At 47.4% G+C, this 26,932-nt stretch overlaps 6 protein-coding genes across 6 annotated transcripts; 2 read left to right on the forward strand and 4 right to left on the reverse strand.

Annotated features, from left to right (window-relative positions):
* Positions 1-1,503: 1,503 nt before the first annotated feature.
* Positions 1,504-2,820, forward strand: PtA15_1A233 (uncharacterized protein; the record flags this gene model as incomplete). The annotated part of the gene is made up of 3 exons (XM_053165239.1): positions 1,504-2,251; positions 2,336-2,477; positions 2,565-2,820. The coding sequence occupies 3 exons, from the start codon at positions 1,504-1,506 to the stop codon at positions 2,818-2,820; spliced, it is 1,146 nt and encodes a 381-aa protein (XP_053016450.1).
* Positions 2,821-4,953: 2,133 nt separating this feature from the next.
* On the reverse strand, positions 4,954-10,519 carry PtA15_1A234 (uncharacterized protein; the record flags this gene model as incomplete). The annotated part of the gene is made up of 9 exons (XM_053165240.1): positions 4,954-4,992; positions 5,103-5,410; positions 5,496-5,549; positions 5,621-5,897; positions 6,032-6,204; positions 6,273-7,040; positions 9,639-9,965; positions 10,024-10,166; positions 10,245-10,519. 9 exons carry the CDS (start codon positions 10,517-10,519, stop codon positions 4,954-4,956), a joined length of 2,364 nt encoding a protein of 787 aa, XP_053016451.1.
* A 1,493-nt stretch (positions 10,520-12,012) lies between these two features.
* Positions 12,013-12,759, reverse strand: PtA15_1A235 (uncharacterized protein; the record flags this gene model as incomplete). The annotated part of the gene is made up of 1 exon (XM_053165241.1): positions 12,013-12,759. One exon carries the CDS (start codon positions 12,757-12,759, stop codon positions 12,013-12,015), a length of 747 nt encoding a protein of 248 aa, XP_053016452.1.
* Positions 12,760-20,704: 7,945 nt separating this feature from the next.
* Positions 20,705-22,073, reverse strand: PtA15_1A236 (uncharacterized protein; the record flags this gene model as incomplete). The annotated part of the gene is made up of 4 exons (XM_053165242.1): positions 20,705-21,349; positions 21,440-21,571; positions 21,656-21,836; positions 21,910-22,073. 4 exons carry the CDS (start codon positions 22,071-22,073, stop codon positions 20,705-20,707), a joined length of 1,122 nt encoding a protein of 373 aa, XP_053016453.1.
* Positions 22,074-22,161: 88 nt separating this feature from the next.
* Positions 22,162-22,520, forward strand: PtA15_1A237 (uncharacterized protein; the record flags this gene model as incomplete). The annotated part of the gene is made up of 2 exons (XM_053165243.1): positions 22,162-22,358; positions 22,463-22,520. 2 exons carry the CDS (start codon positions 22,162-22,164, stop codon positions 22,518-22,520), a joined length of 255 nt encoding a protein of 84 aa, XP_053016454.1.
* A 686-nt stretch (positions 22,521-23,206) lies between these two features.
* Positions 23,207-24,815, reverse strand: PtA15_1A238 (uncharacterized protein; the record flags this gene model as incomplete). The annotated part of the gene is made up of 6 exons (XM_053165244.1): positions 23,207-23,465; positions 23,536-23,896; positions 23,996-24,218; positions 24,296-24,399; positions 24,464-24,516; positions 24,589-24,815. The coding sequence occupies 6 exons, from the start codon at positions 24,813-24,815 to the stop codon at positions 23,207-23,209; spliced, it is 1,227 nt and encodes a 408-aa protein (XP_053016455.1).
* Positions 24,816-26,932: the final 2,117 nt, after the last annotated feature.

Raw genomic sequence — 26,932 nt, forward strand, 5'->3', positions numbered from 1 at the left:
GTGAATTCCACATGGGTTTCAGTGTCACCCGCCGCATCCACAATGTTGCTTGCCAGGAAGTACCTGACTTATCACAAGTCCCTTGCTTCAGAGGGCCCTGGTACAGCCTGGGCTGGCGCGAAGCGCCCTCCAAAGGAGGGACTTGCAGGTAAAGCCAAGAATTTGGCTTGAGAGCTTTCAGTGTTTTGGTGGGAGTTTTTTCCTGCTCCCCTTTCAGGGGTCTTCTTCTTGTGTATTTCTATTGCCTGTGGTGCCAGATTAAAGGCCTGATTTTTCTCTTTCTTTTGGTGTCAATCACCACTTTTTCCCCCTTCACAAACTCCTTCCATCCCCCTTTGAAGTTTGTGATTTTTTTGTGTTTGGCCAGAAGTGTGTATGCAAATTCTGAGAAGATCCATTTGGACTCAATTTAAGGCCCTGTTTGGCTGCCGCGTTATACAACATAAATGGTCAAATTTATGACGCGCTACCCCCGGGGGTCTCAAAGTTTTGGTGGAAAGGGGGGCAAACTTTGGGTCGCGGCGTCATAAATTTGACCATTTATGTCGTATAACGCGGCAGCCAAACAGGGCCTTGAATTGAGTCCAAATGGATCTTCTCAGAATTTGCATACACACTTCTGGCCGAACACAAAAATCACAAACTTTAAAGGGGGATGGAAGGAGTTTGTGAAGGGGGAAAAAGTGGTGATTGACACCAAAAGAAAGAGAAAAATCAGGCCTTTAATCTGGCACCACAGGCAATAGGAAATACAGAACTCCATCATCCATCCAGCTTGACTGCTGAGCAAGGGCAACACTCTCCTTCAAGTGTAGATATCACAAAAGTGACACTACATTGAAGCTGAGATGCTCAGCTATCCCACGAACTTCAGCTTGCTGACTCACAATGAGTGTGCACTGTGTAATGTCAATTTGATTCAAAAAGTTGGCCAAAAGCCACAAATTTCCTGAAGCTCTCACGCGGAAAAAAGCCAATAACTCATAAGCCTCCCATTGGGAAATATGGGAGATGCTTCGCATCGGGGTGCTCCGCACCCCCAGTCCCGGGAGGCTAAGTTAAGTCAGGGAAGTACCCCCGGCGTAGCTGTTTGACATGATGAAGTGGCATGAAATGTCCACAAACGCCGACGCCGTCGGGGAGCAGCTGAAGTTGATGAAGATTGGGAGTTGGATGTATATCCTGCCATCTGTTTTGAACGGCTCGGAAATGAAATCAATAATAACATGAAAAAATGACGAATATTACCTTCACTTGACCATAACCTTTTCGGGGTCGAGTGATGAGCGACATCTCCCACTGCAAAGAAGCAAGAGGAGATGCAGCTGATGCGATTTAGCTGTGAGGTGATATAAGCCTTCAAAGAGTGCCGCGGAGTGGCCGATTGAACCCTCGCAGTCTGAAATCTGCGATTCAGCACTCATCTTATCCACACATCCACACATCCACACACACGCACACATCTTTTTCAAATCTCACAGTACTCGGCCGCAAGGAGATAGGATGATTCAGCTGCCAAAAACACAGAAATCTGTCCAAATTATACAGCAATCATCTGTCGCTGAGAGTACTGCCGGCAAAGGTTCGGCGGTCTGGCACGAAATACAGATCAAAGAAAGCCCGTTCGAGATTCCAGAACGAAATATCGAAAACGAGAAGAACCAGCAATCAGACGACCCGATCCTAACGATCAAGATCAAGTCTTTTGCTTTTAACCATCGGGACGTGTGGATCCGCAAAGGTCTCTATCGGAAGATCAAGTTCGGTTCGACTCTGGGCTCGGATTGTTTCGGCACAGTGATTTCTCCAAGCGATCATCACCTGTCGGGGAAAGATGTGTTAGTCTACCCGGCCGTAAATTGGTTAAACGATCCTCGCGGCGGTCCGGATGTGCCCGGAAAGGAATTTGGAATCCTCGGGGGGACCCACGAAACCGATGGCCTTGGCACGTTCACCGATCACATCAACATCCCCGCGAGCCATTGTGTGACGGCCCCCAGCCATTTGGATCTCATGTCCGCCTCGGCTGTCCCTCTGGCCGGCCTCACCGCCTTCAGAGCGGTGTTCAATAAGGGACAGGTCAAGCCGTCCTCAAATATCTTGATCACTGGCATCGGCGGCGGCGTCGCAATCTGGGCTTTGCAGTTCTGCGTTGCTATCGGCGCAAACGTTTGGGTCACGAGTAGCAGCGAGCAAAAAATAGAGCAGGCTTGTCGATTGGGTGCCAAGGCTGGTGTAAACTACACCGAAGGTTTGTGAACGTTTTATTTTCTTGTTGTCCCGATCAATACCCAGACTGGAGGGCTAATCTATTGATTGTATATTACTTCGTCAGATTCCTGGCCTCAGCGTTTGGCGTCTTTACTTCCATCCGAAACCCAATACCTTGACGTGGTGATAGACTCAGGGGGAGGCGATATCGCTCAGAAATGCAGCAAAATCTTACGTCCCGGTGGAATTATTGTGAACTTTGGCTGGTATGTCTCAAGCTTACTTGAATAGATGGCTCGCAAGTTGATCAACCACTCACTCTGGATGCTCTCAACAACCTCTCAATGGCCTAGCACCTCTGGCCGTCCCCTTTCGTTTACAATGGCAGAAGTGTTGAAGAACTTGGAACTGCGAGGATGCACGATGGGGTCATTGAAAGAGTTCAAAGAGATGGTCGCATTCGTCGATAAGCACACTATCCAGCCTGTCGTCTACAAGACTCTACGCGGCTTTGAGCAGGTCGAAGACGGCTTTCAAATCGTGAAGGCCGGTCAACAGTTTGGAAAAGTCGTGGTAGTCATAGACCCGGAAAACTACCATAAACTTTGAAACTTTGCTCTTGTTCAAATGGCTGATTAACATTGGCAAAAAAGGATGCTACAATGCATCCAAATCCAACCCAACAATTTTCCCAGTAATATTAAATGGCATGCCAAGTGGATTGTCCAGATAATTATGGTGTTCAGAGTTGGTTTGCATAATTTTATGCATGCATAAATCATAAAATCATAAAAATATTTTGATGAGGAAATTTTGTATCACATAATCAGACAGTTATATCCCCTACAAAAAAGATTTTATGATTTTATGATTTATGCATGCATAAAATTATGCAAACCAACTTTGAACACCATAAATATAGATTATTGTTTGTAAATCATACACCTGTGTCACCCTGCATACCCCATACTATAGACATGCATACAAGGAGCCACGAGCACCCCCATACCAACCCTACCCCGCCAAAAATAAAATTCTTGGAATTCTCATGATTCCTAGAAACCAATGACTTGATTTGGCTGCAAAGCGGCCAAAAATTTTTTCAAGTCATTCCTCAGGAGTACCCCCCTTTAGTTCCCCCCGGAAGCCCCTGTAAAACTGAATACGCCGCGACATCACTACTTCACTCGGAGCCATATCACCCAGCTCTCCCTCCCGTCATAACAATCATCACCCGATCCAACCATTGGTAGCATCACAACATCCTGAATCATCACCACTGGCACTTGGTTATCCACTGTAAGTTCAATTTGAGCCAATTGATCCACTCCACTTTCATTGCACTCTTGCTCTGACAACTAACTCACCATCACTCACCAACCTCTTCTTGTTCCTGCACCTCTCCAAATCAACCTTTCTCCCCCGGCGTACACACACCCCAGCCTATCCTTCCTGCTCAGTCTGAATAGTGAGTAGCAATATCCACATTTTCTGCCTCATAACCCCCCCGCCCCCCCCAAACCCCCCCCCCCCCCCCTCCTGCTAGGTGTACGGCCCTGCTCAGACCACCCCTCCTGCTAGGCGTACGGCCCTGCTCAGACCACCCCTCCTGCTAGGCGTACGGCCCTGCTCAGACCACCCCTCCTGCTAGGCGTACGGCCCTGCCCCATGCCCCTTACCAACACTTCAACTAACACTGCCTGCAAGACTTGCTGAATGATCACTGATCAAGATTCTCTTTTTTGATTTGTATTTGCTGAACCCTGCACTAGATCCCTCCCCCCACAACCAACCCCAAGTGCACCTCCTCTCTCGGTGCAATTTCTTGTTTCAAATTCCTTTGTCTTGTGTGGCATGTTGTAGTCAGCAGGGCTCATTTCTAAAATCTTGTAACATATAAATTTAGTACGCATTGGGCCCCTTGAAGTTTGAAGAGCATCACTAACACCCAGTCTCCAAAACAACTCTCTCAAAGTCTGACAAACAAAGGTTGGCTCAATTGACTTTTTTTAGATTCTTAAATAGCAAAGGCTTGAAGATAGAATCCGTGTAAGTGACACATTTCATTTTTCTACTGGTTGATTGGACAACATGTACTCAAAGGAGGCTGGAGCAACGGTGGGCCGCTACGCTACGCCAAAAAATGAGCTAACAGCGAATTACGCGGGCCTTTCCGCAGCATTGAACCACTTAAACTGGTGAGAATATTCTAGGAGCCTCCCTGATCAAAATGGTCCAGCAGGACCGTTGCATCAGGGAGTCAGGACATCCTGGTTACCAGATGCAGAGCCAAAATTCCATTTTGAGAACAGTTCAGCTAACATGTTCTGTTTTGCAGCATTCAACTGCTTGCCTTGCGTGGATTGAACTATAAGTCTCCAAGAGGGATCAGTCAATTAGGACTGCCCAATTCAGGGATTTTGGAAAATCCTGATGCCAGCTGCGCCACTGTAATTGTCAGTTAGCTGATTTCTAGCGCAGCGTAGCGGCCCACCGTTAGCTGGAGGGACGCAATTTTGTGCAAAAACACGGGTAATATCCAAGTAGAAATTAAATAATTAAGTAGGAGTCATCACCTTAAAAGAATGACAGATTAAAGTTCAAATAAGAGCAGCTACATCAGACTCGGGTGAAGAAAGCCTGCTAGTGCTAGATGACAGAGAAGCCCTGCAAGTGGATTTTGAACAGAAACGACCAGACTCCAAAGAATTTGAAGAGGAACGGCGAGTGGATTGTGAAGTATCAGAGTCTGAGGACGAGTGCTCTATGGTGACACGCCTCCTAGTAGCAGAGCGTTTTTTCTTTGTCACCTCTTCTTCTGACGAGTTACCAAAGCATAGGTTTGCACGCCTCTTGAAACGCACACGACGAGGTTTTCTGATCACACCTACCTTTGGGTAAATGGCCTTCTTGGGCGGAGGGGCAAGGTTATCATCACTGTTCTCTGCGTTCGGACAAAGGCCAATTGGACCTGGATTGGGAGCAGGTGGACCGGTGATCTTAACCCAACCCTTTGCAAACACCGTGAGAATTCGCCGTGTTGTGCCGATGCGCATCTTTGTTGGTGCCTTGCAAAATTCAGCTGGTGCAATAAGCAGATTGTTTGGTTGCACAAATAATGTGACACCCAATTCTTGCAAAGTTGCGGCAGTATTCTCACCCGGCCAACCTGTCACGCAAACACCATGAGTGGCCTTGGCTGCCATAGGAAAATGATAAATGAATACTAATCCGTAACCGGTGGGATGAGGGGGGGAAGGGAGATCTGTCTGACTGCTACGTACTCAAAGCCTCTTGGAGCAACCTTTGAACCTCATCAGAGTTAGCAACCTTGCTTCCTGCAATTGGAAAATAGAAATTTGAATTTTTGTGAGGCAAGTTTGGTAGATGCAGGAGAATTGGGAGCTACCTAAATCGTATGGACAGTCCGGATCATCGCTTTCAATAGCACGTCTTCTCTTCCTTGGATTAATCGGAGGAGGTAAGCGGCCGGAGACATCTTTAATTGCCTGTTTTCCACTAACAAACTTGAAGAAGGAATTGCATTGATTTTTTTCGGGCTCCAAGATGTCGAGGAACTCTTCTGCCATATGACTTCCGCTGGTGAGAAGAACTGGTCGAACGGGGTCGCGCAAGGCAAGCACAACATATCCCTCCACCTGGTGAGCAGTGCTGAGGTTTTGGAGCTGTTGATTATGGAAGGACCAGTCAGCTTTGAAAGATGCAGATCTGTCAGAAGAATGCCTACATCGCGTGTGACCTTGTGCGTCCATGATTTAAGGCTAAATCAATTGCTTCTAAGGGTCCTTGTTGGAGGGACAGATGTCTCATCTTCGGGGAGATGGTCCGTTTTGGCGGGGATGCTGGTCACAGAATTTACACGAGCAAGTGAATCAATGTAGTCTTGATCCTTCCACTGCTCCCGAGCTTCCTGGGTAAGCCCACGCCAAAGGGCCCCACATTTGATAGCCCGCTCGTTGGAGGTGATGGTTTCTGGAAACAAGGAGCGTAATGGTATGAGCCTTTGAGCAATTGAAGCGGTTTCAAGAGACCAGGCTTACCATTGTGTTTAATGGCAACAGCCTCCGGATCATATTTGCAAAAGTCATTGTAGCAATTTCCACCGCGGATGCGCACTTTGTTTCCGAGATAGTGCAACACCGGTTTGATTTCAAGCTTATTCTTAATAGCAATGAGATGGACAGCGGACTGGTAATCAAGGTATGCCTGATCCAGTTCTAGCTTATCGGCGATGGTGAGGCGCTTATACTCCGGGTCTTTAACAACGATACAGCGGAGTGTATCAAGTGGCTGATGCCGGATCTTCTCCATCGTTTCGGCTGATAGCTTGGATCTCTTGTTGCGACCTTGAAACTGACTAAGGTCAGGCTTGGGGGTAGGGTCGCGCGGAGGGGGGTGGGACACCTGTGACGTCGATGGAGACACAGGAATTGTAGTGTTTCTGGCTCGAGGGGCACGTTTTTTGCGGGCCGGCTTAGTATTTGGAGCGGGGGTATTAGGGGGATTAACGTCTAGTTGGAGTGGGGGTGGAAGAGCAGGAGGTGACAAATCATTGTTGTTGGCCAAACTGTTGGAGGGGGATCGATCTAAGACTCGGCGAAAGAATCCGCCACCGCTTTGGCCGGATAGGGTGGGAGTGAAGTTGGGGCCCTGAGGCAATATCTCAGTGGAGAGGGACGAGGGAGGGGCACTCCGGCAAGCCAAAAATTCAGAACCAGAGCCAGGTGTAGAATAATTCGGAGGTGCTCCTGGGTTGGGATTGTCTCGAGGGCCAACACGTTGATTTTCAAACAAGTCCATACTCAGAACTAAAACAAGGATTGGAAGTCAGAAATAGAAGATTTAACGCGCTTAACTGAGCTTTACACTCACAGGTACAGAAGGTGCCAGACTACCGCGCCAAATTGCAATATAGCTGAAAATCAGACTTGGAATTTGATTGATCTGGCACAAGTGGCAGAGAAAAGATCAAACTACAGAAGATAAAAAACTTGAGCAACAGTTTAGTATCTTGGTTGAGGGAAGTGCTGCTTACAGGTGTGAGAGGTGTGGCAAGAAGACCTGATCCAATAAGGAGCTGAAGTGTGAATATGAGGATTGTTTTCAAGAGAGACGTGCACGCAGTTGGATAGCAATTGTTCAAGCTAGCATAGGTGCCGGTTTGTGAGCGCGGGCGGGTCTTGATGAGGTGGTTGATTAAAGGTGGAGCGGCCGATTCACGTCTAGTAAGTTCTTGTAGATAGTGTGGGAAGGTGAGTTGGACAGAACGAGTTTACATAAATAGAAGTTTCAATGACGAGGTTGAGACAGTGGTGGCCGTGGATGCTCTAAATGTGGGTGGAAGGTTGCGGAATTACCTGCTGCGGTTGACCGGTTGTTGGTTGCTTGTGTAAGCTTGTGGCACCTGCACAGAGGGTTTACTTGTGTTTACCGGTGATGGGTGACCTTATTGAAACTTGGGGAATGTAGCTGCAACCAAAATAGGCAATGTGCCAGCATGTACCCCAGTGGTAGCCATTCATTGAAAAGTGTGGAGCATGTCCACAGCTAATTTTGAGTCAGGAAATATAGGTTAGGTGGGGGATGCTTATTCCATGGATGCTTCTGGGTTGAGACAATCAAGATATCATAAATAGATGATCCCAGTCAAGGTAGTACTGGAATGATGCTGCTTTTAAAATTTTTGGGTCTGTAATAGCTATTCTGCAACACCTCTTTATATATATGTTGCTTTTACAAATTTGGTTGGGGCTTTGCTATTTTCCATTTTCCAACTCCTCTTCATATATATGAGATTGGTTGCACAATGCAGACTCATTGAGGTTATGACTGGAAAACCTTTGGCAGAGTGAAAAACATAATTTAGACACATTTGCAGGTGCTTAGAATTCATTTTGAAGTAAAAGGCAGACTATTGCACTACACTTTACTTATGATGTGTTTTGATTTTTAATTTCAGCTTGTCAGACCTCAAATTTATGTTCATTAAATTCAACCTCTTCAGTTGATAAAAGATCTGAATAAGTGTATGAACACCAGAAATTGAATGCTTGGATAATGTTAATTTCATATGAAAGCATCAATTTTTGTCATTCACATATGTATAGCAAAGGTTGATGTGGGTTTTTATGGAAGTTGATTCAAGTTTGTTGACAAGAGATCAGAATTCAGGTTTTCTTTTTGCATCAACAATAGTACTTCTTTCTAAAATTAATTCTTGAAACTTCCAGGATAATTGGCTTGGTTGAGGGCATCACAATTCTGGGATCAACTCATCCAATTTAACATTACTTGATCTCTTGACCAAATTTACCTTGGAGTTATTTTTCCTCAATTAATATCAACCAACGCTGAATTTTTTGAGTCAGTTGGATCTATCTTTCCTTATTTGAGATGAACAAATATTGATAAATCTATTGAGATGCTCAAACCTTACAACTGTAAAATGTAATATAAGAAAATCTGTCCACAATTCTATACTTGGAGAAGTATGCCCCATAAGAACAAATACCTTGGTGACTCAAGTTTTCTCAACGCACCTGCACTGTTACTACAACACTCAGCCTTCAGCAATTCTCAATCGGTGTCGAATGGTCTATTTGTGAAATTCTCAAACCAACGTAATAAAATTTGCGCACTTTAAATGTAGTTGAGAAAAACAATGAAGCCAATCAAAATAAATCAATTATCCAAAATGCAGAATAAATGAACAAAAATTTCTGGACTAATACTGAAGGAGCAGTGAATTTCTTTGGCAAGTTTGCTACACATCTGTCATCAACTCTTCCTGAACATCTTCTCCATCATCTTGAAGAACATCTAATACAGCCTCTTCAAGATCATCGTCCACATCATTTGAAGCCAGATCATTTGATAAGATATTGGGAAAAAAAGTGTGCCGGTCTCGTTTAACCTGATCAATTAATCTAGTCCACTCTTGAAATTGAGAATTGTTAGAATCAGGTTGGCATCGCTGCCACAGCCATGAAATGTCATTGGACCACAATTTGATCAACTCGCCATGATCAATTAAGTTCAACTTCAACTCTTCCCGGATCAATTCCAATTTTCCCAGTCTTGTTAACAATCCTAATGATAATTCATCGAATTGATCGGGAGCCACATTTGGATTGCTTTTCATGACTTCAATTCCTGTAGCTGAAATGTATTCAGTATCCAATATTAAGGAGCAATGAATTGAAAAACAAGGAGCTTACGTCTGGTTATGTAATCTATGGTTTCTTTGATTTTTGAGTACTTCCGCCTTGCCCAACCAATTGTCCGAGAAAGCTCTTGCGCAAGCATTTCAAACTCCTCTTGAATACGTCCAAGTACTAGAATACAGTTGATCCCTTCACAAACATCTGTGTCAATTGACCAAGGGGCATTAGTATGATAGTACAGACCATCATTCCAGAAAGCGTGGTCCATTTCCCATTGGATGAAGACCTTGTACGTCAGAGGATGATTGTGTACATCTGGTTGTTGGTGATTGGGGTATTTCTCGCGGAATTCTTGATAAAGCTCGTTGAATGAATCAATGATTTTTTTGACAGCTGGGCGTCGGTTCTGAAGCGCTTTGACTATAGTTTCTTTTCCATGTGTTCCAAGATGAGATCCCATGATGTGTGAATCTAGTAGTGGTCGACGCTCGGCATGTATTTGGACCACTTGAGCAAAGAGATCTGATTTCGCATCCCAGAGAAGGAGTCGTAGTTTCTCCTCTTCGTAATCTGTTGGATGTGTATTTTTAGTGTGCATTCATGTGATTCATCAGAATGGGCTACTTGCCTCGGTCTGCGGCTGCCCCACTCCGGCCGGTAAGTTGCGCAATCTGGATACTCAAAGAATCTGATTCGGTAACAATTGAGTCCATAAGGGCCCGAACCTCGGCAACAGTGACTAAGAAGATCTCAGGGCTCTGTAAACCTTGCCTAACAAGTCGTAAAAAATAAACAAATCAAGTTTATTTGAAAGGAATTAAAATTCATCTGGAATGCTTAAAAGCATACCTCATGTGCTCGACTGTTGCCTTGCGTTTGTAAAGTGCAACTAGCTTTTTTCGGCGATCTGTCTCGGTTTCACTATGACTAACGTGAAATTCTCGTTGCGCCCTCCACTGCCTCTTGAAGAACACAACTGTAAAATTTTGCCCACCTGGTTGATGAGGATTTGGCTTGCCCAGGAGGTTCCTCAGGATTCCTTGGGTTTCGTAACGGCGTTGAGTGGCCTTTTGGAACTTTTTGCGGAGCCAGAATGCTACATTGAAAATAATATTTTCAATCATGTCATTTTTGGTTAATCTTTTCAATATTTTGACATCTTTAGGAGACTTACAGAGCTGTTTGATCCCCCGGGTGTTGTGGTGTTTTGTTTTATGTGAGAGAGAACCAAAACGGCAATTGCGGGTGGCATACCTCAAGGGACTGACCAGACCATAACCGTTCAAGCCCTTCCCCGTCCGAGAAACCCCATCCTTTGTTAAAACGAGGATGGAACTCCAACTGACAAAGCCAGTTATGTGCGTAGGCATGAAAGACTGAGGTGCCAAAACGTAGCTGGCTTCGATACTGAGGTATGAGTTGTCTCTGTGAATACAACAAAGTGAATTCAAAGTCATTCAACAGTTTCATACAACATAGCAGAGAGGAAGAAGCAACAAACACAATCAATGTACTTATCCATTGTACATCCAATGTTGTACAAAACACCAACTTGACGGCCAGGCTCAATTTCCGATAGAACTTTTTTGATGATTGTCATGGGATAGTGCCGCTGCTCGCCTGATTTGTAGATGTTTGCAAGGTAGACGGCTGCATTGTGTCGACAGCAGCATCCCATCAGGCCGGTGTCGTCGCAGCCCTTCCAAGTTGATTTGTTTTGTTTGTCATCAGCTGCCTTGTGGGATTCGGCACAACGGTCGGCCTGTGAATTGAATTCTTCTCAGTAAATTTGGTAAAATTCACAAATCTTACAACAAATTAGAAGAATCAGATTGGACTAAGACCTGTGCAGGAGCCATTCCTTGCGCTTCGTGATCACGGATTTCTTGTGATACTGCATCAACCTTGGCTTGTTTGATAAATATTGGAGGTGTTTGCAGTGGTACATGATCTTGGCTAGCCTTAATTTGATGACGGTGCTGGAAGTTGCCATCAAGGCAGACTATGAGGCAATTGCGTGTGTCTACCGAATAATCCAAGGAGTTGGGTGGCTGCGGCCCAAAGCAGGCTGGGCATGACTGTGAAGCTAGAAATTCCTGGCTAGAAAGCTTCAGAGAAGAAACAACAATTTTGTTTTGTCTTTCTTCTAATTGACAAAACAAGTCAACGGCTGCTGAGAAAGGTTTTCGAAGATCCCTGGCCTGAAAATTGGAGCAAAATAAAAATAAAATTGATATTATTATTTAATCGTAATCTTGAAGACACGATTGACAAACTAGGTAAAATAGACTTACATGTTTACCTTTGCGGACACATAATCGCTGTGATCGAGGCTCAAGCCATTCGTTGAGGGCTAGTGTGAATGGCTGTGCACCTGTATGACAGTGGTTCCAGAGGCTGTTGTAGAAAATGAGAAGCGGAACAGAAAACGCTGTCTGAGGCTTGACTGGTGAACCGGCAAGGTATCCTCGCTGGAGAAGGCAAACACCATCCAGAGTGCATTCACAAAAGTTGACTTGTTCGCGCCGCTGACCTAGAGCAAAAAATTAAGTTAGTTCATGTATGTAACTTTTGCTGAATATGATGACCTGCCCTGGATATCAACCAAGTCCACCTTTCAATTATATTTCTTGACGCAACTTGATGGGCACTGAGAGAAGTTGTTGTAAGAGTTGGTTGAGGCCCAGTTCTTGGTGAGGATTCTCAACCTCAGGTATTCAGCAACAAGGTGGTTGAGAAGTACGTCCCAATTGAAGTCACGCGCTTGTTGCCGGTGCTTCTCCTTATCTGCGGCAATAAGAAGATCAATCTCATCGGGTTCCTCTTCAGACAAGCCAGCCCACCCAGGAAGATTTTCATCATGATCACCGCCAAGACCATCTTCGGTGTTCTGTTCTCCATGTTCTTCATCATCATGAAAGCTAGCATATGTGAATGTGTTGTTGTCCATTAAATTCTGAATTGGCGGGTTTGGGTTGGCGGGATTTCTTGCATGGTGTTGATCAAGATTTTCTACGTGACGCAATCTTGCCAAGGTTGCAGCATTATGGTTGGAATGTACACGGCGTCGGGTTGCTTGCATGCGGTTTGCGCCGGGAACGTTGAGGCGGTAGATGGCCATGGTGGGCTGGGTGAAAAGACGAAGAGCTGATTTGTTGTGGGTGTACTGTGAACGCGCTGATTTGTTGTGGGTGTACTGTGAACGCGCTGATTTGTTGTGGGTGTACTGTGAACGCGCTGATTTGTTGTGGGTGTACTGTAAAAGCTTGAGATGAGGAAGTTGTGTACGCCGGTGATAGGTTGTATTAAAACTGCCGGGCGGGAAAATCAGAGCTAAGCACCCGGGCGGGGTGATGTTGGGCATGCCGCCGGTGGGTTGGTGTGATATGTACACCCGGGAAGTCCATCCACGGGGAAATCACGCGGATTCCACGAGGACTCCACGTGGTAGCCGCGCGCAAGGTCGGACCAGCGGCTGTTGGTCCACACGTTCACGGAGTCACCACTGGGAGGATCACCCGTGGATTCCACGGCAGCTTTTGGCTCCGTGTGGAATCCCCATGGATTCCCTGTGATCCCAACGTGAAGGTCGGGCCCACGGGTGGATCATGGGTCCTTCAACCGTGGACTCCCCGTGGATTCGCCGTGATACCCACGGGCGGGTCGAGCCCCTCAGCTTTCCGTGGGGACCACCAAGGGTGGTCCTGTAGTTTGGTTAGCCAGCCCCGGAGTGGATCAAATCCGCAGGTAATGCTGTAGCAGAATGTGGTACCGCCAGGGTACCACACACTACATTGCAACTGCAATGGCCGTTGTAAAAGCATTGAAAAATTACATTGCAAAAGAGATACAAAATCACAGATAAAAAAAATATCTTGTTGATATCTGACCTGATCACTTTGGCAGATTGTCTTGGATCTTTGAATAGATATTCAAGAGGATTCAAGAATATAAGAAATCCTATCCAAATCAGATCAATCTGTTTCTGTATTTAAGTCTCAAAGATCCCCAAGGAAACTTAAACCAACCGTTGACTGATAATCGTTTCAAGGCTCAGATCAATCGGATTTCTTCTCTGGTTCGTGAGATCAGAAAATTGAGGAAGGGGATCTTTGCTAGCGGGAGGAGAGATTCATTTGCGATCGTAGGTAAGCTTACTGGACATCACCTGTCTCCTATTTGACGCGTACTATTATTTGCCAACATTGCGAACGTGTGTTTCTGTCTCACAATTTACAAATTGAGCGCACAATTAGCTCTGGAATTGTTGGATTTGGAACAGTTGAATACATTGCTGAATCACTTGATCATGGATCTATACCAAAACGTGCCGATTTCTGAACATTGGGTTCGGGCTGAATCAATAACGATTGCGAACGAAGTCGAAGAACATGATTTTGGGAAGATTATAAACCATCAGAGACAAACGGAAGAAGAAGTTCTGGACAGACGATTTGGATAGCGGAGTTGGGTTGCTTGGCTTCAACACCAACCTGATGATTGGCAAAGTGATCATGTTGGTTTGGGTGGTATCCTATAAAAAGATAGGAGCAACTGAAAGATATGATTCCTTGTCAGATGCGCTAAATACATGATTTGTAATCAACAAAACATTCTAATTAAGTGAGCTCGCAATACCTGAAAGCAGACAGAGATCTGCCTAAGTTGTTTTAGAGAGAAGAGGGATCGAGTGAGACTAAAGATGTCGGTCTAGGGTTTGGATTGATAATGTCAGAATCTGCAGCGACATCTACATCAGTGTCTGTCTCGTTTCTTTTCTCTTCTTTTTCTGTTGCGGCTCACCGAGATAAAGCACGGCTATTGTAGTAGCTTTGTTTTATCTTGCCTAAATGGGCCTGCGGTTTCCTGTGCTACAGTTCAACCGGGTCTCTTAGCTTATCTGTCGCATGGCCTTGTCTGGCCTAATTGCGTGGCTTTGGTGCTTACAGGTTGCGTTGGCTTCCGTGATTCTGGCGAGCAGTTCGTCTCGGGACTTTAGTCCTAGTCTTTCTGCGAGAGTCCTGTGGTTAAACACATCTAGGTCAGCCTTGGTTACAAGCCTTCCATTGTCTGATCTCTTGTACTCACAAGTTTCTTGGAGCTGCTGCTTTAAGTTCTACCGATGGCGTTGCGGCTGATCGTCTGGCTTCTGCAATCGTGGTGATACATTTTAGCTCTGCGTCTGGGTTAGGTCTGGACTGCGAAAGGGGCTTACCTTTCTTTGCAGCTGGGTCTGGGTCTAACCTCGCGAGCTTCCTCGGGGGTTGCTGCGGGTCTGGGTCTGAGTTTGGCTCTGGGCCTGATCCTGAATTCCTACAGCCTCGCATGCTTCGAGTTGCAAGATTCGAAGTAACATCGGAGATTTGGAGCACGCCTATTTGAGTGAGGGAGCGGCGAATGACCGAGCGACCAAGGGCTTTAGTGAGAAAATCAGCCGCGTTAGCGCTGGTCTTGACGTATTGGAGTTGAATCAGGCAAAGTAGAATGAGCTCCCAGACAAAATGGAGTCGAATATCCATGTGCTTGGTCCAGAAGCCATTTTGAGATGTTTCACTGTTAGCGAGGTCGATTGTTCCCTTGTTGTCCACTGCGACCTCAATGGGCTCAACCGTGTCTAGAATTCCGGTTTCCTTGATGAGGCTCGCAAGCCAAGCCAGGTCGCGCCCAAGGTCAGACAGCGCCTTGTATTCCGCCTCGGCGGTTGAGAGAGAAACGGTTGGCTGTTTACTGGATTTCCAGTTGATAAGATGGGTGCCTACGGTGATGACGAAACCGGTGGTTGACCGCCTGGTGTCCAGGCAATTGCCCCAGTCGGCGTCCGAGTAAGCTTTTAGCTTGCAGTTGTTTGAGAGCTTGAAAGTGAGCCCAACATTCTGGGTCCCCGAAAGATACCGGAAAACTTGAACGGCAGCTTGGTACTGCCTGATTCCTGGGTTGTCCAAGTACTGCAAGAGTTGACTCACTGCAAAGGAGATATCCGGTCTCGTGAGAATGCTCAGGTAGTTGAGTGATCCTACTAAGCCGCGGTAGTTGACCCCAAGTTTGTTGAAGGCGTCAATTTCCTGGCCCGTTGCCTTAGACAGGCGTTCTCAAGGGTTAAGAGGACAGGAGGCTGGGTGTTCGTCCGCTAGACCAAATTCGGAGAGTTTTTGCTCCACGTATTGAGTCTGATTTATTTGAAGGCCGTCTTTGAAGCGGTCGATGTTCATTCCTAGGAGGAATTCCGCTTCTCCTGGGTACTTGATCTCAAACTCTTTCTCCATCTCTCGCCTGAAAATTTTGGGTTGCTTGCTGATGATGACGATATCATCGAAATGTGCAAATAGCCAAGTTGCTGGTCGGCCGGTCTCTTCGCGTCTCCAGAAGACGCAGGGATCAGAAGTCGAGATCTGAAAGCCGAGAGTTTTGAGATAGGCCGTAAGTCGTTTATACCAGACCAAAGGTGCTTGGCAAAGGCCATAAATGGCCTTATTGAGGTGGAGAACCAATTTGGGAGGGCAATCGTATCCTTGAGGTGGCAGAAGAGTTACCGTATCCTCGAGGGGGCAAGTCAGGAATGCACTCCTGACGTCCAACTGGTGAATCTCAAGTCCATTATTGACTGCAAACAAGATGAGTAGGCGGAGTGACGCGGCCTTGCCCGTTGGGGCGTAGATGATGTTGAAGTGCCTGCCGTGGATTCGCCGGAAACCCTGCGCGCAGATGCGGGCCTTGAACTCGATGACTTCGTTCGATGGTCCTAGCTTTCTTCTGTATGCCCAAGTGGAGGGGATAGGCTCATCGGAGGAGAGTCTCTGGCGGATAGTCCAGACTTGATGCTTCAGCATGTTAGCAATTTCGTTCTCCTCCGCCTGGCTCCAGCTGAGTCGATCCTTCCCACTCATGGCTTGATTGTGGTTCTTCGGGTCGACCTCGATCTCAATCAGAAACGCTTGCCGAGTTCTCTTTCCGGAGACAATGTTGCGCTGGTCTATCCCGCTTGAGATTTCCTTAGGCGGAGGGGCGGTTGTCCATTCAAACCGTTGCCCTGCAGTAGCGTTTGACGTCTTGGCGGCCGGAGGGTGACCGGTGGCCTCAGGTGCAGGGGCTGTGGAGTCCTGCGGGCTGGCGGACCGGAGGTTGCGGATAATTCGGGACATGTCGTTAGCTTCTTCCTCAAGCTGAGCGGTGGATTCATTTTCAGGTTGATCTTCGAGGAGAGGAATTGTCTCCTCCTCGTCGAATGGTAGTGGGCTGTCTGATTTGAAGTTCGGCATGCACTCTTGGTCGACATGAGAGTGACTCCTGTGTAACGCTGGGCATTCCGGAAAGGTTGTCTCATCGAAGTGGACGTGTTTTACTGTGATGATTGCTTTGTCTTCCGTCCGATAGACTTTATACGACGAGTAGTCCTTCTCATATCCCAACAGGATCCCTTCCCAGGATATAGAACCAAATTTAGAATCGCGCTTTTGCTTCGGCTTGATGATCCACACGCGACAGCCGAAGGGACGGAGGAAGTTGATGTTAGGCTTTAGTTTGAACATCAATTCCAGCGGGCTGGTTTTTGTCTTCCCGAGATATGGCAGACAGTTGGTAGTGGCCGTCGCTGTTTGCACCGCCTCGGCCCACCATTCCGTAACAGGCATCGTGCCATGTCAATGATGGTGCGGTTTGCTCGCTCGGCCATCCCGTTGTTTTGAGGGGTGTATGCTGGAGCCACGTTGTGTTGAATGCCATCGGCCTTCAAGTATTTGCTCAATGTGCCATTGATGAATTCCCTGCCGCCGTCGGAGATTAGTTTCTTTAAGGTGGAACCAGTTTGTTTTTCGAAGAACGTCCGGAAGTCAATGATGGCTTGAGTGGCTTGGCTCTTCTCTTTTAATATGGCCGTGTGTATGTAACCAGAGAACTGATTGACTAGGGTAATGAAGTACCTGGCTCCGCCGTTTGTTGGCGGAGAGATTGGACCAACAAGATCAGCGTGTACGACACTCAGAGGTGCATCAGCGGCCTTGAATGAGCCTTTACATGGGAGGCGTGTCAATTTGCCTTGCATGCAGGCCTGGCAGGCGTGCGTCTTCTCCAGATTTATTTTGTCAGGAATCGCTTGCGCTATACGGCCGGAGCTAGCGTGGCCGAGCCGATTGTGCCACATTTGGAAAGCGGAGAGGTTGGCCGCGGGCGTGGTGGTAAGGCCTGTGGCTTGCTCTGAGGCGGAGGTAACCTCTGGAATTTCCAGAAGATCGTTTGCAACGTTAACTCTGAAGGGCTTTGCGTTGTCAATTTTCACCTCAAAGACTCCGTTCGCTTCATGTATTGATGCTTTATGATGGAGGAGCTGCATCATGGATACTAGGTTCCTCGTTAGCTTTGGGACGTATAGAGCTTCGGTGAGGGTGAGGACTTGTCCTGAGGGAAGATGAAGCTTTGCGGTACCACGAGCGACTGCTGTTAGTTCGGACTTGCCGCTCCCCGTGACAATGGCAATATGTACCGGGGTGGTTGCAACGAAGTAGCTGAGAGAGTTGAGCATGTGGTTGCTCGCTCCGGAATCTAAGATTGTCGTTAATGGCGTACCGGGAGTCGTGGCGTTGTATGTAAACGAGGGCTTGGCTATGTGGGTGTGGTAGGTTTCCTCTTCATCAGCCGTTGTGTGATATGACTCGCGCGGCTTCCTCCGGGGTCTTTCCTGTTCTACGAGGGGCTTGCCTGGTGGCCGAGAGGTTGGATGAATTGTCCAGCAGTCAGCCTCGACATGGGTGGTCGCTTTTGGATTATGCTTTCCGCCGAAGCAGCGAATCTTGGGCGGGTAGGTCTTTTTGGGTCGGTGGTTTGGTCCTGTGGCTAGAGCAGTGGATGATGGCTAAGGATCCTCTACAAACTTGCGCTTCGTTGCGGTTTTGTGACGACCGATATCGCGGAGTTTAGCTATGATTTCTTTGGGCTTGGCCAGTGCTTTCAAGTCGGCGAAGAGCGCTTGCATGAGCATCGGTCGTCGTTTGGTGATCTTGCCGATGATACCGCAACCAACTAGTACATCGGGAACTTTTAGGCCTAGTGAGCTGAATTCAGCCAAACTTTCCTCCATTTCGATTATATAGGAGTTCATGTCTTTGTTGTACTAGATGTCCAGCCACTTGTTCCAGACTTGGAACACGGACAATAAGGAATCTGATGCGTATATCGTTTTGATATCGGTCCAGATGGCGTGAGGGTCCTTTTCATTATCGTCGTTGATGACGCTAGTGAAGATTGCATTCGAGATTGCTTCACTTAAGATGCTACAGGTCCTTAGCGCCCCTTGAAGTTCGATTTTGTCTGGCTCTTTTGACATCGGCTCGTCAAGGTAGGATTCGAGACGTCTAGGGCGGAGATGCATCTTGATTTTCCTTTCCCATAATGGAAAGTTGGAGCCGTCAAACTTCGGAACATTCACATGATCTTTATCGGGACTGTATGCGTCGTTCACTTGGGCTGAGGAAGTTTTGTCTGCGTTATTGCTGGGACCTTGGTTCCTCGTGTTGGCCATCTCTGAATGCTTTCAGTTGCAAAGGTGGAATCGAGTGAATCCAAGACTGTAAATCTAAAAAGATAGGAGCAACTGAAAGATATGATTCCTTGTCAGATGCGCTAAATACATGATTTGTAATCAACAAAACATTCTAATTAAGTGAGCTCGCAATACCTGAAAGCAGACAGAGATCTGCCTAAGTTGTTTTAGAGAGAAGAGGGATTGAGTGAGACTAAAGATGTTGGTCTAGGGTTTGGATTGATAATGTCAGAATCTGCAGCGACATCTACATCAGTGTCTGTCTTGTTTCTTTTCTCTTCTTCGTCTGTTGCGGCTCACCGAGATAAAGCACGGCTATCGTAGTAGCTTCGTTTTATCTTGCCTCAATGGGCCTGCGGTTTCCTGTGCTACAGTTCAACCGGGTCTCTTAGCTTATCTGTCGCATGGCCTTGTCTGGCCTAATTGCGTGGCTTTGGTGCTTACAGGTTGTGTTGTCTTCCGTGATTCTGGCGAGCAGTTCGTCTCGGGACTTTAGTCCTAGTCTTTCTGCGAGAGTCCTGTGGTTAAACACATCTAGGTCAGTCTTGGTTACAAGCCTTCCATTGTCTGATCTCTTGTACTCACAAGTTTCTTGGAGCTGCTGCTTTAAGTTCTACCAATGGCATTGCGGCTGATCGTCTGGCTTCTGCAATCGTGGTGATACATTTTAGCTCTGCGTCTGGGTTAGGTCTGGACTGCGAAAGGGGCTTACCTTTCTTTGCAGCTGGGTCTGGGTCTAACCTCGCGAGCTTCCTCGGGGGTTGCTGCGGGTCTGGGTCTGAGTTTGGCTCTGGGCCTGATCCTGAATTCCTACATCCTAGTGCGCCGACGAACTCGAGCAGGTCACCGGCAATGATCGGACAGGAGTGGATGGGCCGGATGGAGAGTGTGTCTTAGCTTGGCTCGGCGGATGCTGTATGTGTTTAGGGTGTCAGTGTAGTGCGTGTGTGTTGTATCTTTTGTTGCTGACCTCGCTGGAATCCGATCTCGGCCGAGTGGAATGCTGCAAATGAGTCGGTCAAAATCTTTTGAGTGGCATCTCAGAGCTGAAGTCCCTTGTTGCCCTGGGTCATCAGCATCAACAAGGCAGGCCGGAGTTTTGAGCCGCAGCGGCTGTCACCAAAATAGCCCTAATGCTCACCATTCGCTTCGTCATGCCCACCCAAACGTGGATTCCTCGTTAAAGGAAGCGACAAGGAATTCCCGTCAATTTTCTCGTGGGCTCCACCGCGATCCCAAAGGCGGCCATGGAATCCTCGTCATTCTTGACGTGGAAATCCCAGGCGGGTGGAGACGACGGGAAAGCCCGTCGTCTCCACGCATTTTCCACGGGAGGGTGGAGACGACGGGGGGAGCAGTGAAATCCATGTGGATTTCACAGAGCCGGTGATCCCGTCGTCTCCACAAACGCGCGGGCCAGGAAGCACCCCCGCCGTGTAAACTAACAGGTGTCAGGTGTCATGTGAGGCCGGTTAGAGCGTGATGTTACTTTATCAGAGGTAGGGGCGTCCGGGGGGGACTAGGGGGGTACTCCTGAGGAATGACTTGAAAAAATTTCGGCCGCTTCGCGGCCAAATCAAGTCATTGGTTTCTAGGAATCATGAGAATTCCAAGAATTTTATTTTTGGCGGGGTAGGGTCGGTATGGGGGTGCTTGTGGCTCCTTGTATGCATGTCTATAGTATGGGGTATGCAGGGTGACACAGGTGAAATCATACTGTAGATTATCAATGTCCAAGTCTGAATTATGAAGTACATTATAAAGTACAGAATGGCAATCAATGTTCATGTGATATCAATCTTTTGACCTGATGGACAAAGTTATTAAACCCGGGATCCATTACAATTTCGCGGATATACTCCATCAAAGTTTCATCTGATAAGTTATTCAATTCCTCAGGAATTAAGGGATGATGGCTTTCTAATGCAGGTATCGCAGGTGAGCTTGTCGTCTGATTATCTGGATGCAAGGCTTGTGATGGGGCGGGGTGTGATTCAGCTCTGGCTGTCGATTCCAAGAGCTCTGCCTGGCTTCCCAAGCCTTGTAGATTCGTGGTGTTTGGAGCGGCTTCGATTGATTGCTGAGAAGAATGGCCAAGAGCTGGGGGATTTGTGCTGATCGGAAGTTGGTGGACGTTTTTCTTAGAGATCTGCGAGGATTCTGAGAGCTGAGTTTGATTGCAGAAGTCTTGTGAACCGATGTTGTTTGTATTAATCTCGAGTAGTGACGGCTGGGAAGAGGAAAAGTGACCGAAACCGGGAGAGTTCGAGCTGACGGGCAGCTGCGAGCCACTGTTCCTAGAAGATTGCGAGCTCTGGATGCCGCTACTGATTTTGCAAGGACAAATGGCTTCGATCAGTGCAATAAATCTGAGCGAATCAGCGGGTGTTTGAAGTTTAATTTGAAGACGATTGAAGTTGAACTGTAGATACAGGAGAGCGAAAGGGAATCGTCCGCTTCACGGTCAGTCTTTTACTTGGCAAGTGTTACAGATGCCAACTTATGTGCTTACTGAGTTATCCAAAAACCCGGTAGCGTAACGGAGTCCAACCACACAATCCTTACAATTTGCTTTCAGCGGGCTTTCTTCTACTTGTCTCGCGTGGCCAAAGGTTTCTTGTACTTGAGTCAGATTGACTTTTTCCTATGAGCACATGCGCAAAATTTCAGCACAAGTGTTAAGACTGTATATGTAAGGGTTTGAATACTTCAAATACGATTTACTGACCAGTAAGAAAACCCCGGGCCGGTCCGTCGAACCAGCAGCGTCCAAGTTTCCCTTGTGCGATGAGGGATTGTTATCCCATATGATTTTTAGGATGATTTGTTGATGACGCGTTCCGATTCGGTTGTTCTCCTGTGAATCAACATGAACCGTTTCGACGACCAGAGACAATCCGGTCTGTGAGCTTCAAACATGGGTTGAAAAAGTCAGTAGGTTCCATGTGACGGGTGATAGCACATCGGAAAAGAAAAACCTACAAATGACTCCATTCAGCCGGAGTGGTGGTCCGGGAGGCTGGCGACGTAGACGGCTGGCCTTGGCAGGATAGATCGGAGCGGGGAATAGACCTGGAATATTTTGCAAGCCGGAAAACGGCGGTTTCAGACCAATTGCGATGGTCAACTGAGTCTCCAGCGGGCATATTTTGTGAGATAACTACTGTGCGAAAAAGAGGGCCGGGATGAGATGGTCAAGAAGGAAAAAACCGCTGCTCAAGTCCAAGGGTGCTCATGCCGGTGGTCTCCCCGGTGGGCGTGATGGGCTGTCACTTGCAAGTTGCCAGCCATGGGGCGATCGTCGACGTGATCTTACTCAGCCCGGTGCTGACATTCATGATGTCATCGATCAAGGGTGGCGCATTCAGCCGGGACTCGGGCCTGACTCGGGCTGACTCGGGTGCTTGCTTTCACGATGCTCGCACTCGTTTGTAAGTTTCAGGCGCACTGCTTGCAAAATCCACCGATCTCATAGAGTTTTGCAGCTTTTTCCCCTTCGAACTCTGATGGCGCCATTCCGGAACTTGCGGCCGAGGCCATCTGCAACGCCCACTCACTCTCACAAGTCTCCGGACAAGGCGGCCAACGGTTGAGTGTTTTTGTTTCGCTTTCCTTTCCCTCCTGACCACTACTCAAGCCTGTGGGTCATCCGGCTCAATTACCTAAATCCAAAAACCCATTGTTGTAGATAATCACCCTGGATGGGTTGATTTCATTTACTATTAAAACTATAAACATTGGTTTAAATATACAATTAGAATTATGTAAAGTAAAATGAGCAGAAAAACTGGCCGGAGCAGAAGCAGTGCAGAACCAAAAATACAAAGCTCCTGACTCAGAAGGATGGATGCTTGGATATAGATTTTGAGAGGTTTTGAGGCAAGGACAGCCACCTTGAGATGCGTCAAAGAAGATAATATTTGGCCATATGACACCCACCTGGACTTATGGGAACCGTGAAGTTTTTTGAGAACTGCGCAGAAAAGGTCTGGTAGACTGGTGTCCAATGGACGCTTCCTGCACCGCAAGAGCTGAAAGGCATGATGTCCATACAGACGGCCGGCGGGGTTCTAGCTCTTGCTTGACTCTGCTACTGCATGTGTCCCCCTTCCTTTTGTTGGGTTTCTGGGATGCTAGTACTGACTATTTCAAGTACAATCTGCAAGGCTGAAGTGAGACTTGATATCGAATATATAAATCATACAAACAGATCTACTTCAGGTTGAGAGAAAAAACAAAACTATGTATCTACGACAGCTATGAGATGAGATATAAGAATTTAGCAAGGCTTCCATCGGCCACAGTTCCGCCTTTCTCGATCGGTTGAAGTCGTAGGCGCATCGGAACGAGACCTCAGGCTGGTTGTAGGTGAGTTCGTATTTGCTTGACTTGAAGAATCCAGCGCCACAGAGCCAGATACTGAGTCGACTTGCTTAGGAGTAGAATGGCGGGGTTTATATACAAGCACTAGCACTGCAGCAAAAACAAGGAGAACTAGTAAAAATATTATGCGACATTTTCCCGACCGTTTCTGATACCTGGGAAAATTCGAGAACACGAGATTTAGTGCAAATAGACGCAAGGAGGAAGCTATATGGAGTCGCCTACTCTGTAGCTGTTTTGAGCTCCTGAGCTGCACCCCGGATATCGGTGCTCATTTGCTCGACGTTATAATCAATGCGATCAAGTAAGGTGCCCTGATCAAGGACCAGGTTCCCGAGGTCTTTGAACATATCCGCAAGGTCAGAAATCGACTTAGCGATTCCATCAATCTCCTTGGCTCTTTGTTCGACGTCTTGATTTACTCCATGGTGGACGGATTGGCGTGAGTGAAGCTGTTGCTGCTGTTGGCCAGAGTCATTCCCTTGAATGAAGCCGTTTTGGAGAGAAGATGACTGCTCGGTATCATCTTCAATTGCAAAAAGTCCGTTATTCTCATGTTGTGCCGGTTTCTCGTATCCTTTGAGCTCTAATAGCGCAATTACAATTCAGGAAGTGTCGGATAATCATGAGGTCAGTGAAGAAAACGTAATCGCAGACTTGAAGGCAGATGTTATAGGCGACCGACGTTGGAGATAAACTCGCTGCCGCTTTTGAAACAAAGAGCTGAGGGTTTGCACCTTGGTTGCAGCAGCGATTTGAGCGTTTTTGACGACCGTCACGTCTCGGGTGGTGTACTTTGACTGGCCAGTCTGTGACTTCTGAGTTCTGGAACGATTGATAATGTATGCCTCGATGTCTTGGCCACAGTCTGCGATTTTTCTTATGAGTAGTTGGCATTTTCGGAAACCCTTGAGCGATCAAAAAAAGATATGAGTATCCATGCCATCCCGGGCAGTTGGATGTTGCCGACTGCTAGAGACCATACCTGGGTGATTTCAGTAGTCAGCTCTTCGATCTGACGTTCTTCAAATGATCGATCCGTGAAACCCGGAAGGACATGCTTTGCGGTCAACTTGTCGAGCTGGACCACTACGACATTATCAATTACCTCACTCAATCTAGCCGGGAAACGTCAAACATAGCAGCTTCTCACTTTTCGGCCTAATCTGGTCTACAAGCTCCTCAACTTCTTCGACGAAATCAACCCTACATCAGAAACACACGGTGTTGTCAATATTAGTACTAGGAGGCCAGGTAGAATTAACGAGAAGCTTTTACCATCGAGGTGGCAGAGCACTCGAGTCTTCTATATCTATAGCTGTTGTGTCATCTTCGTTATGCAAGAGAGCCTCTTGTTCAACATCATCTGTTTGCCGCTGTTTACCCTTAGATCGAGAAAGTCGTGGTGGATAGACTGAGGAAGACCGAGTATCACGAAAAGATAAGAAGAGAAGGGTCCTCGAGCGAGTCAGAACTTGGGAGTGGGCGAGGTTGACGGTTGCCATCGGGACGATTCAGTCGGGGCTGGTTCACTAGCGTCATCAATCGGAATCGATGGTCTCAAGTGGGTGGACAGGACAGTGGTGGTGTTGTGGAGCGGGGTGGCCAACTGAACCGGCCGCCGGCGGCCGCTTGCCTGATTTCGTCATCACTCGATCGGGGGCAGCGGTTGACAAGCTACAACATCTTGGGTTTTTCGACATCAACATCTCTTTTTCTTTCATTAGGAATCCTCATCACAAATCACCTTTTCTTGTTTACATTGCGTTGTCCACTTTGAGTTGTTCAAAGTGCTTGTTGATCATCATGGATGAAAGGAGGACAACAGCCCTCCCACTACAAGAAAAACTCTGCCAGCAGTTGACATGCAGAAACTCAAAAGAAGCTTGAGGGGATACTCAAGCCTTTTGTGACAGTATAGCAACGTCTACCCATCAGACAGAAGGCAAGCTTAAGACAACCTCTCGGGGGCTCTGGAGGAGAGCCCTGCAGGGTCTCTGTCTCCAGAGAGGCTTGCCCCCCAAGCGGCAAATTCTGGTGTGGAAGCTGACAAGCCTGGGGCCCAGCCAACCCTTATTTTCCCTTAGATTCATTGTTACACATCTTTTTTTGGCCAAAAAGGGACATGGGTGGCACAGCAATGTACATCCATCATCAATCCATCCCTCCATAGCACCACTAGACATCCTTTCAAAAACTCTGCTGAGCTTGCTCCAGCAGATGGAGGTTTTTTTACCACTGTATCCTTTTTGTTTAAATTATGAATACCACCTGTGATACATTCAACTTTTCATTAATTGTACAAAGCCATGTACTTAAGAGTAGCAAATGCAGCTCTCATGCATTGGCCACAGATGCACAATTGTATGATAGATCCTAGAATTAAGGCTGGCACCCAAAAAGTACCACCCGGGTGCAGGTGGTTGGGATGAGGCCAACACCCCGCCCAAACATCCGGGTGGTTTGGCAGTACATGATGGGCGGGCTTGAGCCCTGGGAAGGTCCAATGAACGGGCCTGGGAGGCCAATTGGACGGGCTTGGGAGGCTGCTTGACAGCCTCAGAAGGTTAATTAAGGTTTTATTGATATCATTTCCCTGATGGGGCAAGCACATTCCCACTATGGGTCATCTGGATGGTGTCACAGACAGAAAAAATGAAGATTTCCACAGTAAAAAAAATAATTGTGACCACCCGGGTGGACCCCGTTCCACCTGGGTGGTTTCGGATCTGGGGTTTGGGACAAGGCTGACCCCCCGCCCAAACACCCGGGTGGCAGCCTTACCTAGAATCAGGAATGCATCATTTTACATTGCTTGTAGGTTCAAAACCATGAAAGTTAATTATAATTGGCCTATGTAGGTTTGAAGGCCAGATGCAGGGCTTCAATTCTGGGCTGCCCATTTTGCTCACATGATGCTATGGTGGTGTGGTGTTGAAGTTTGATACCAGCCAAATGAGTTGAGGTAGTCCTCAGTAGAGATGGCCAGTGGGTACCCGGCACCCAGCACCCGCCACTGCCCTTTGAGTACCCGTCCGCAGGTGCCATGTACAGGTCCGGGTATGCAATTTGGGCTGGAAAATCACCAGGTACCCGCCATTGTCAGCCGCAGTTGTGCACTGCCATCAAGTGGGGTACACACCTGCTTGATGTCTGGTCAACAAGCGGAGTACACACCCCGCTTGTTGACTGGACATCAAGCGGGATACACATCTCACTTGGTGGCCGGTGCACTCCATGACCAGCCATCAAGTGGGATGCGCACTTGATGACCATTGCCTGGTCACCAAGTACACACTCCACTTGATGAACGGTCATCAAGTGGGGTGCACACCCTTGATGAACCAAGAGGGGTACACACCCTCGATGAACCGAGAGGGGTACACACCCTTGATCAACCAAGAGGGGTACACACCCTTGATGAACCGAGAGGGGTACACACCCTTGATGAACCAAGAGGGGTACACACCCTTGATGAACCGGGAGGGGTACACACCCTTGATGAACCAAGAGGGGTACACACCCTGGATGACCAGCCATTGTTGAGCAGAGTACACACCCCCACATCCCACGTGATGACCAGAAATTGAGTGGGGTGATCACCATGGCCACTGAGAGGGGT

This window comes from Puccinia triticina, chromosome 1A (assembly GCF_026914185.1).
Source record: "Puccinia triticina chromosome 1A, complete sequence".
Lineage (NCBI taxonomy): Eukaryota > Fungi > Basidiomycota > Pucciniomycetes > Pucciniales > Pucciniaceae > Puccinia > Puccinia triticina.